At 23.4% G+C, this 12,500-nt stretch overlaps 1 protein-coding gene across 1 annotated transcript in view; it reads left to right on the top strand.

Moving 5' to 3' along the window:
• The window catches only part of LOC105849888 (voltage-dependent L-type calcium channel subunit alpha-1D), a 123,185-nt gene that overhangs the window by 102,973 nt on the left and 7,712 nt on the right, over positions 1-12,500 (top strand). Inside the window, exons 31-37 of the mRNA XM_065791763.1 lie at positions 614-691; positions 1,425-1,547; positions 7,323-7,388; positions 8,769-8,854; positions 8,929-9,091; positions 9,370-9,497; positions 11,836-11,932. Coding sequence (XP_065647835.1) covers positions 614-691; positions 1,425-1,547; positions 7,323-7,388; positions 8,769-8,854; positions 8,929-9,091; positions 9,370-9,497; positions 11,836-11,932 — 741 coding nt within the window. The remainder of the gene's footprint in view (positions 1-613; positions 692-1,424; positions 1,548-7,322; positions 7,389-8,768; positions 8,855-8,928; positions 9,092-9,369; positions 9,498-11,835; positions 11,933-12,500) is intronic.

Here is a 12,500-nt window from a genome sequence, read left to right as displayed (position 1 = left end):
GCATGTCAAAAGTCACATATCAAAGTGTATAGTGCAATGCATAAGGATTTATGTTTTCTTTACCTGTAGGTTCATAACCATTATGAACAGGCAGATAATCTGAATCAAGAGCATGCCAAAACTGAAGCAAGTGTGTGTTAAGCAAATAAGAGTAAAATCTTATGATTAAGCAATGCTAAAGACTGTTAGTCCAGTGTATTGGCAATAAAAACTAAATTAACTAATTTGACAAAAAATAGTAAAATGTCAAATGTCTTTTACTAACTTACCTTAATAAACTTTTAGTGAAAAGCTTAACATTGTAAAATAAAATTTGGTTACCTAAAAAATTTATAGAAATTTTATTTAATTTAGTTGATTAGTTGAAAAATAAATTATATAGTAGATTAAAATATGTATTAAATAAAAATAAAAATATGTATTAAATAAAAATAAAATAAAGTAACATAACTAAAATAGTATAGTCTTATTAAATAAAAGATGTTATAATAATAATAATAATAATAATAATAAAATTATTTAAAAAATAAATTAATTATCAAATTTTACTTAATTTTTTTGCATATGAAATAAAATGCTTGAAGATATGTAAAAATAATCTTTTTCAATTTAGAATTATTTTAAAGATATTTGGAACTTGTTTGATCTAGCTCTACTTTTAGGAGGACTTTTGGATATCATTTTTACTTATGTAAGAATTTTAATAAACTTTTAGGAGGAATTATGGATATTATTTTTACTTATGTAAAAGTTTTATTTATTTGAGGATAAGTTACAACAAAAAACTTAAAGGTGAAGATAATTAAAAAAACACTTAAGTGAAAAAAACATAAAAACTTTATATTCCTTTACGGTGCTTCTTTTTATTGTTTTGTGTATCTGGATTTTTTTAAAAAAGCATTTCCAAAAGTTTAATACGCATATATTTTTACTTTGCAGCTAACTAGCAACAGCTTAGTTACATAATGTATACATAAGCATATGTTAGTTACATAATGTAATTATAAGCATATGTTAGATATAAGCATAATATATACATAAGCATATGTTAGACATAAGCATGATAGATTAGGTCAATTTAACTTTGTTTTTACTATGTATATATTTATAATAAATATTAAGTTGAAAATATATATTGAAAAATATATATGCCAAAAAGTATATGCATAATCAAATAAAATAAAAAAGATTTTTTATCCTAAGCAAAACAAATCTCAAACTAATTGAATTGATGTCATTATCAGAAATGACCAGAGAAATTTAAAACAATTAAGTAACGGTTTCAAGAAAATGTTTTGTGTTTTTTTTTAAATAAAAAACTTTTTTGTAAATATATTTTTTTAAAGTAGCATCTGTTAAAGTTTGCTTTTTCCTATAAAATACAACTTTTTAATATAGTAATTCTGCTATTAATTCTTCTTTAGGTAAAGCAGATAGGGTTAGATCCAACAATGTTTCGATTATTCAGAGTTGCTCGTGTATTAAAGCTCCTACGAAAAGGAAAAAGAGTTCGTATTATGGTTTGGACACTTTTAAAATCTCTCAAAGTATGTTGTTTAAAACAGTTTGTGTGTGTGTGTGTGTATATATATATATATATATATATATATATATATATATATATATATATATATATATATATATATATATATATATATATATATACAGTAGTGGCCAAAAAATTAAGGCACGTCATAAAAAATTACTCAAATTTTGCAGTGTAATTTTTTTATTGAATAAACACAATAGAAAATGTAAAATAAATGAAAAAAATAGATAAAAATTATCAAAAATTGTTAATATTCAATAAGTTAATAAAGGTTTTTTAGCTGGTCTTCTTGCAACTAGGCCAAAATCATTACACAACCTTCTTCTAATTGTTCTCGAACTAATAGTAAGTCCCCTTTCCATAGCAAGTTGTGATAACCTTGCAGATATTGTGTGGGGCTCACTATTAATAACATTCTTTAAAAAACAGTCTTCTCGTGATGTACTCACACGTTTTCGACCACAATTTTTGCGATTTGAATAGTCTTGCACACGTAAAGCATTTTGCACGACACATCTTGATATTTTTAATTGTTTTGCTATACTACTTTGAGAATAGCCCTCAAAGTAGTATAGCAAAACAATTAAAAATTTCAAGATGCAAAATACTGCATTTATTTTACCTTTAACAAAGTTATTAATATCACGCTTTTTACCCATAATATCACAACTATGGCAACCTGAGGGTGTAAAATAAATCAAAATATCTTCAAAAATTGTTCAAAAATGTAGTCTGCCTTAATTTTTTGGCCACTACTGTATATATATATATATATATATATATATATATATATATATATATATATATATATATATATATATATATATATATATATATATATAGATAAATATATATGTATATAGATATATATATATAGAGAGAGAGAGAGATAAATATATGTATATAGATATATATTTATATTTATCTATATATATATGTATATATATATATGCATACAGTGCTTCGAAAAAGTATTAGTGCACGCGTAAATTTTTTGTCAACTTCAAACGAATGTTATTCAAGAATGGAAATATATATATATTTATGTATATATATGTATGGATATTTTTATTGTATCTTTTTACTGTATCTGTCCTTTCATGCTATACTTGTTGTATGAGTCAAGAAAACAGCCAGGAAGGTGAGAGTGAGAGAGTTCCAAAGTATTGTTGATGTGTAAGGAAAGAATTAAAATTTTTAGAGCATAGGGACAGATATAGTAAAATGAAGCAAATTTGCTGAATTTTTCTGGATAGACTTAAAACGTTGTAAGTTGTATAAGTTAAGCGGTTTGTAGAGGTAGAAAATAGAATTGGGAGTAAGCATATGGCAAGCACAAGAAAGTGAAGCTTACTCTGCAATCAACTGTATATATGGTTTCCACTAGAGATCAGTAGTGAATGATAAATCAGGAAGATGTTAAGTTTTAAATAAGATGTCTTGTTTTAAATAAGAAATGCTTAATGCATTAGCGTAAAGTGAATTTGTCATCGTAAAATTTTCTGTATTTATTTTTTTTTTTTTAAATAATTTATAATACCTCATTAAAATTATCGCAAAACGAATTAAAAAGTTAACTCTTTTATGTAAAGATAATATGGAATATTTTTTTTAATATTAAATATCTAAATTAAATATTTTTTTAAATATTTAATATTAAGTATCAATCAAAGAATATAACTTATTGCAAAAAACTTAGATTACTTTACAAGCAATTTTATTGTGAAAACAAATTTAATTTTTTTTTAAGAAAAACTAAAACTTTACTATTAAACAAAATTTAGTAATATTTATAAATAAAATTGAAATAAAAATTAAATTTTCTTTGCTTTTATCTGAATTTATTTGAATTGTAAATAATGCTTATATCAAACAAAATTGTCATTTAAACTTAGGTAACTTTTTTTTATAATCGTCATTCAAACATTTAATTACCATTTCTTTACAAAGTGGTTTTTGTAACATTAATTACTTCTTTTGTCTAACCGCCTTAAAAATATTTTTAAACATCATTAAAAAAATACAAAGTTGTTTAATCGAAATTGGTTTAGGCCTACATAAAATAACTTAACGCATATGTAAAAGTTTTGTAACACTTTAAAATAAGGTCTGGCAAAGGAAAGGATTCAGTTAGAGAGTTGCCATTCATTAATATAACTCAATAATGTATGTCAACAGTATTGCAATAGTTTTTTGCAGTTAAAACTGAGTTTTATTGGAGTTTAAATTTACAAGCCATTACAAGCCCTAAGCTGTTACAGAGGAGAAATCAGATTCAAGATTGGCTGCCTGTTTTAAGCAATTAAAAAGTAAAGACTTTTTGTCAAGACAGGAGTATAAAGTTGAGTTGTCAGCAAATATAACCACTTTAGATGTAAGATTGTAAGGAGGATCATTAATGTAGATTGTAAGGAAGATTATCAATGTAGATAGGAGAGATCATTAATTTAAGAAATAAAACATGTCCAAGGATAGAATTTTGTGGTACCCCATAAGTTACTGGAAATGAAAAAGTGTTTTGCCCTTTGAGGATTACTGTAATAGTGCAGTCAGAAAAAAATGAAGAATTAATAATCTCACAATAGAATTTAATAATTTTGAAAACTTTTTCCAGATACACCATATGAAGTTAGCTTATAGAGAGCCAGCATGCCAAATTTTATCTAAAATTGCAACAATATATATATATGTGTGTGTATATATAAATATATGTGTGTGTATATATAAATATATGTGTGTATATATATAAATATATGTGTGTATATATATATATACACACAATATATATATATATATATATAAATATATATATATATATATATATATATATATATATGTATGTATATATATATATATATATATATATATATATATATATATATATATATATATATATATATGTGTGTGTGTGTGTGTGTGTATATATGTTCTTTGGATGGTAAGGAAAAGAGTAAAAACTTAAAATATATATATATATATATAAATATATATATATATATATATATATATGTATATATATATATATATATATATATATATATATATATATATACATATATATATATATATATATATATATATATATATATATATATATATATTTATATATATATGTTCTTTGGATGGTAAGGAAAAGAGTAAAATCTTAGTTTTAACTTTTAATTTTTTAATATTCAACTAAATGTTAGAAAAGTTAAAAAATGTAAAATGTTAGAATAATAAATAAATTAATAAATAAATTAGAATAATAAGTTGTGGAAATTTAATTTAATCTTTTTTTGAAAAAGCTGCAATAAATATGACTAGAAATTTTTTTTAACCAAAGGTTTTTGTTAACATTTTTTACTATTTTTATATCTTTTTGATAATAATATTATTTTTTTTTTTGATTTATATTTTATTGATAGGTTACCCTAATAACTTCCAACCCTAATCCTAATTTATTTATAGATAACCGCACTGGGGAGAAAATATATCAACTGTTTTAAATAGAAAGAACATGCAGCAGAGTATACATCCTTCGAATTAAATAGCAAGTTAAATGCATTGACTGAGGGTTTTGTCTTTTTTGCAGGCAACCTATCTATTTAAAGAATAATTATTTTCAAGTTCTTAATCTTTTTCTTATTTGGTTTATTTTCAATTTGAAACGATAGTTTATGGGAAAAAAAATTTATATATTTACAATAGTGTATAAAGGCATACATTCACCTACTTTTTTCGAACTTAAATATATAAAAAATTTTTGCAAAAAGAAGAAAATGAAAAAATCTTATTGCTCTCAATCCAAAAACTCAGTCAATGTAGCAGCAACTCCCTTTCAGGTTCTCCTTATATCCAACAATGTATGTACACAATTCAAATGTCAGATTGCCGATCTAAATGTCCTTCTATAGTTGTGTGCATATATATATACATACATACATACATACATACATACATACATACATACATACATACATACATACATACATACATACATACATACATACATACATTCATATATTTATATATTTATATTTATATATATATATATATATATATATATATATATATATATATATATATATATATATAAAACATATAAATACACTAAAAGAAGCCATAAATTAACAAGAAACCATAAATGGTAACATAAAACAGAAAATTAGCAATTCTTGTTGTTGTTTTTTTTGAATGATTTTCTTAAATAAAGACCTCCAACTGTTTTTGGTTGTATTTATGCCATTATCATGGTTAAGATGTACCAGAACATGTGGTATTTCGTGGTATGTTCAGCCTTAATAGGTTGTTTTATGGACTTGCTTATTAATATTATTGTTTTTATATTTATAGTTGTTCAAATCATTTTTGTAGGTGTTTTTGACTGATTTTAAACAGTTTTTGTGTTATTGTACCTCATAGCCGCTAAAAGACGTGATATTATAAAAAATTTTGGAATTTTTAATGTGCTATCAATGAAAAAAATTTAAAGACCTATAGAGTATAGTGTATTATTTCATCTTATGAAATGATTGTAACCCTATGACTTAGGTATTTATTTTTAACTTTTCCCTGAATGAATATAATCACTTTTCCGATAAGTTATATAATCAGTTTCTTAATTCAATTTATTTGATATGATTTTGGAATACGTGTTAAATTTTATGCATATAATAAAATTATGATATAATTTACACATGGTTATAATTTGAGTGTAAAATACTTTTGCATTAAGAGTTGGTATTAAAACATAAGTCTAAAGTTTTAAGACTGTATTTTTATTGGAAATATTTCCACTCAAAAATGTAAGTAAATGTGACAAGTTAGGATGTGGAAAGCATCTTTATTGAATATAAATCCAAAAGATATAGTATTGGATAATAGTAATAGGCACTTAAACTAAGTCTTTTTTAGCCAGGTAACTTACAGCAATAAGTTATAATATATAAGTTATATATATAAAGTTATATATATTAAATTAGTTATAGCAATAAGTTATAATATATAAGTTATATATATTAAATTGTTAATTTGGTTTTACAGATTTAACTCTTTCTCTACCAGTTGTTTTAAAAAAATCTTTTTGGCTGTGATTGCACAATTTTTTGGATAAAATTTGGATGATGTAACATTGAAAACTAATTTAATTTTTTAGTTTTTGAAAGCTTAACAAACTATTTACCAATAGAAGCTAAGCAAATGAACATTTTAATTAAATAAGTTTTTAACATGCATCATTTAACAACAAGAAATGCTTAAAACCATTGTTTTTATAAAAAAACTAAAATATTAACTCCAAAATAAAACTCATTTATTGTATAGGAAGAATGTTTTTCTTCAAAAGACTTTTGTAATTACTTAGCTTATTACTTAAACACATTTACAAGTTAAATTTTACAATGCTAACACTGAGAACTTTTAGAACTAAATATAAAGTTTTTAAAAATTTATTTAAATTTAAAATAAAATTAAAGCAATATGAGTCTTATTTGTTATTGATTATGTAAAGAATTAATCAAACTTTAAGTACAAACAAACTATACATGTTTATAATTAAAAAAGGATAAATTTTGAAACATACTTGAAAGCCCCTATCAGTGGCTTGTGGTAAAATTTTTTGAAAAATCAAAAGTCGCTGTCAGCGGTTTTTTAATCACTAACATAACCACTGTCAGCGGTTGTGTAAGTGAAAGAGATAAGGTTAAACTTTGTCTTTATGCTTTTATATTTGTGCTTTATGCAAAATCTTTTTAAAATTACTAACCAATTATTTAAAACATCTTTTTTTAAGGCTTTGCCATATGTTATTGGTCTAATTATACTTACTTCTTATGTTTACGCATTAATTGGAATTCAGGTGAGAAAATTTTTTTTAATAATGCTTGAAGTTTATTTGCGCTAAATTATTTTGCCTTTGTGTCATATTAGTTTGTTCGTGTGCCCTGTATCAACATATTTTGTCTGTTTATTTAAGGTGTCATGTTTGTTTTCTTGTATATCTTGTGTCAACTTGTGTTTGTTTTTGTACCTTTTTGTTATACTAGTTTGCTTGTGCACCTTTTGTTGTGTTAGTTTGCTTGTGTACCTTTTGTTGTGTTAGTTTGCTTGTGTATCATATTAGTTTGTATCATATTAATTACTATAAAGAGTTTTGCTATTTGCAATAATAATAACATTTTGGAATTCCTTTTTTTCAATCATGTTTGCATTATTCCATATATTTTGCAGGTTTTCAAGTTAACAGTTTTTTTGCTTTTTAATAATAAAAAATAATGATGCACTAATGATTTTTTTGAAGCTTTTTCCATTCAACTGCGTTTTTGGCTTAAATTACTGTTGGGATATTTCAGGGCATTTATGCTTTCTTAAAGTTTTGTAGCCATGTAGCTTTTTGATGTCTTAAATTGTTAATTAAAGAACCCCAGTTGTTTTTTTTTAATAACTTAAACAAAGTATACTAGATTTGCATTGATCACTATGTTCACTTTTTGGACAAGTTTAAATGTGATGGATCTCATTCTTGGTTTCTCCACTTTCCAATCCACTACCTTCACTTCATGACTTTTCTGACTGACAATTTTCTTTGAACTTTACACTTTTTTGCAAGCAAGTAAATTAAAACATTACGATTTAAAAACCATTTGTCTAACATGAATTTTCTTGCTGCTTCTACTTGGAAATACATTTTCTTTGGTTACAATCAACTTTTTCTAAAACTACCATTATATTATTTGATAAGAAGATAAATTTGCTTTAAAATAAAAACAAAAATTCTCAAAATTGATTCAGTGGTTCTCAAAATATTTTGAAAATCAAATAGGTGATTATCATCCTGAGCAGTCTTTATTATTTAAAAAAAATATTTTAATTTAAAAAATCTGAAAAAATTAAATTAAACTCAAAATATAAGGCTTCAATAAACTAAAAAAGTAAAAAACATTTTTTTTTTTTTAACTTTCACTTTTTTGGTAGGAAAACCTTGGAAACCTTTTTTTAATAGAAAATAAAGAAGATATATAATAGCAAAAAAAACTTTTAGATTGATGATAAAGGGTGGTCATTGGTGAAGCAATTTGAGAAATGGAATTAAGTTTTATTTTGAATCAATTTAAAATTTTGTAGTTTATAAAAGCTTTAAGTTGAATAAAAAAAAAAAATTCCCTTGTTTTTATATATATTTTATTTATTTTCTCTCATTATTATTTTTGTTTTGTTGTCTTATATCTTTTTTATTTAGTTGTTTGGCAACATCAAATTCAAAGAAGCTTTGACTGAGAAGAATAACTTTCGTAATATCTATAGAGCTTCATTACTTTTGTTTAGGTATTTTTTATTTAATACTTTATCAATGAATAAAGAACAGAGTAGAAAATTTTGCAATTTAAAATGTCTAAAAGGTGCTCTACTGGTGATAATTGGAGCGTAATAATGCACGAATGTTATGATAATGCTGATTGTGAAGAAAGGTATGCATCCCATTATAATCATGTTCCAAACTGTGGTAGCACCATTTTGGCTAGAATTTACTTTATGTCCTACATGTTTATTTCTATGTTTTTTGTAAGTATTTTGTTAAATAGTTAGACTAGAATATGAATTTTTTTATTATACCATTATATATATATATATATATATATATATATATATATATATATATATATATATATTATATATATTTATGGTACATTTGTATACTTCAATTGCAGATTATATCTACTTGATACTAACATATACTGTTCACTTTAATTTTTAAATGATTAAATCCAAACAAAAAAGAAAGACAATTTAGACAAAAAAGAAAATGATAAAAAAGTACAAGTTTTTCATTTTATTTTTAGCTTTTAAATTTGTTTGTTGCTGTTATCATGGATAACTTTGAATATTTAACACGCGACAGTTCTATATTTGGCTCACATGACTTAGAAGATTTTGTTAGATGTTGGTCACAGTTTGACCCTAAGGCAACGTATGTAATTAATCATTATGCATTAATTTAAAATTTTATATAAGTTAATACTAAACCACACAACTTGTCAAGCCAACCAACTTATATCTTTTTAAAAATTAATTCAAATAAAATTAAAAATAAGATTAAAAATTCAAAAATGAAATAAAGTGTTTATTATAGCTTTATATTTGTTTATTATATTTTATTATTATATATTATTATTACATTATTTTTGTTTATTATATATATATTATAGTCATAGGTACATTGACTGTATCTGCCTTTGTAAACTTTAAGTTACTGTATTGAGGCTCGCACAGATAGCTATGCACAGCTAAATTCAAATATATATATATTTGTATATACATATATATATATATATATATATAATATATATATATATATATATATATATATATATATATATATATATATATATTAACAAAGAAAAAACAACTTTTTCTATGGTACTTTAAGTTTCATGCCTATACAGCAATCATCACTCATTGAATACAAAATCAAAAACAAATAAAAACACTAAAAATTACAAAATACTGTGTAGTGGGATCTTAACGATGCTAAAAGACATACTTAATGGCAATCAAAGAAAAAAAAATTATAAGCTAATCACCGGTGTCAAAAAAAGATAAGAGGAATTTATTCTTGTGACTATATTTTGAAGTTAACTCATTTTGTTTATTTAACAAGTTTTTATCTTTTTATGTTAAAATAAGGACTTTTTCATATAAGCAAAGATTGCAAATTTTTGACTAAGAGTTATAAGGATTGCAACGTTTAATTTCCACTTAATTGAGGGTGTAAACATTTTGTCTTTTATGTCCCAAATTTCTTTAGACAACTCAGTATCATTTTTATATTTATAAATGCTAAAAGATTTTAGGCGATTAACATACTGAAATTTAAATGGAATTTCACATAAGACAAATTATACTTTTTCTTTGTAGTCAGGTTTATTTGATGTCACGGTGACTTGATAAACGATCTTCTTTGTCAAGCACTGATTATTCATGTGGCAGGTGGATTTTTTGACACAGTTGCATAATTTCCCTCAGCTTTACCTTGGTTATATAGTATGAGGCAATTATATTAAAGTTTGCCGTACTGAATTGGCCGTGAGTAATTTTAGAGGTGAAAGACTTTCAATGTTTGTAATTGGAAAATCAAAATCTTTTTGATGTTTCAAAGGTGTGGAAAATATTCTTTGTCGCTGAGGAGTGGGTTAAAGTATTTGACATTAAGTTTAGTTTTCAGAAAAGAAAAACTGCTTTAGTTATAGATAATTGTTCTGCTCATTCTAACGTGCAGAAACTTGATTGTGTGGAGCTTATCTTTCTTCCACCTAATACAACCTTGACTAATTTGACAAAGCATCTTAAAGATATAAATTGTGGATGGATTTACAAGCTCATAAAAGGCAATCAATGGTTGTTTACTTTTTTTTGAAAATTTTAAAGTTTGAAACACTTAATGCGTATTGCATTTAGGCCTAAGAATCACCACTTGCTTGTTTCATTTCTATTTGTTACTTTAAAAATATTTGAAAAAAGTCAAGTTTTTATAATTCGAAAATCTTTACAATTCTAACTTTTATTTTTCCCCATAAAATTTGAAAGAGAAATTGTACTGTAATTTAATTCTTGAGTTTTTGTGAAAACCTATCTTTATGGTAAACTTTTAGTGGCTTTTTTAAAAAGTGTTAACAATCTTTTTGTAACTTACATAAAACTCTGTTTATTTGAGTTCAAAACTTTTTATTTTGAATTATTTTTCTTGTTTATATAAAAATAAATAAAATATTTTGCAAGAAAATTTAAAAAATTTGTCTTCAAATACAGAAAAATATTATTTGTCACATGTTAAAATGTAATCAACTAGCCAAAATTTCAAAGAACCTTAAAAATATTTGTAAATGTAAAATCAAATTATAAATAGGGTTGCAATTTCTTAAAATTTAAAAAAAAATGTTTTGCGCACCTTCTTACTTTTAAATAGTATACCATTTCTTATATTATTGTCAAAAAAAATTATATATATATATATATATATATAAATATATATATATATAAATATATATATATATATATATATATATATATATATATATATATATATATATATATATATATATATATATATATATGCAAGTCTAAAATCATCAATATTACCTCAGATTGTTTCAGTTTCAATTATGAAAATATAAGTTGTAATAGGTGTTTGTTGTTATTTATTGGTGAAATTAAAAATAAAATTTTTTTTGTTGCAAAGGACATAAGTATTTACGTTTTTAAAAAAATTTTTTTAACATGTTACAAATATTGCAATGATATTTATTTAGAGGATATATATCACATGATAAACTCTATGAATTGATGAGCTATATATCACCTCCTATTGGATTTGGTGTGAAATGCCCTAAAACTATTGCCTACAAGGTATTATTTTATATAAATTTATTTTGTTTTATTTATTTATTTTTATTTATTATTTACTGATTTAATTATGAAAATAAAATTTGTAATAGATGTTCAAGATGGTGTTCAAGAGTATAGAATTATGAAAATATAATTTGTAATAGGTGTTCAAGATGGTGTTCAAGAGTATATAAGCAGTTTGCCTATTTTTTCATTAATTTTTCCTAAAACTTGATTTTTTTTAAAATTTTGTAATAGATAATGTTTATTTACGCAGTTGAAAGAGGCATATGTACACGTTTACAACTTATTTGTTTTATTTTAAGGGTGACCAGCCTTTTTTTTTACTGGTATGAAAAGAATGTAATGAAAAGCAATTTAAATTCTGTTAAACACACATTAATATTAAAAACTTTTTGAAAACAAATTTGCTATTGCTTTTTATAAAATCTGATGATACTATAGCAGCAATAGAAACGACCGATATAAAAAATATCAGCTAAACTTTTACACCAGGCCAAGGAACGCTATTGAAACCTTAACCTAGGGGCTTCAAATTTTAAAATTTGCATCTGAAAAAAATAGTTAA

Source organism: Hydra vulgaris, chromosome 02 (genome assembly GCF_038396675.1).
Source record: "Hydra vulgaris chromosome 02, alternate assembly HydraT2T_AEP".
NCBI classification, from domain to species: Eukaryota; Metazoa; Cnidaria; class Hydrozoa; order Anthoathecata; family Hydridae; genus Hydra; species Hydra vulgaris.
This window is presented reverse-complemented; position numbering and strand designations above follow the sequence as displayed.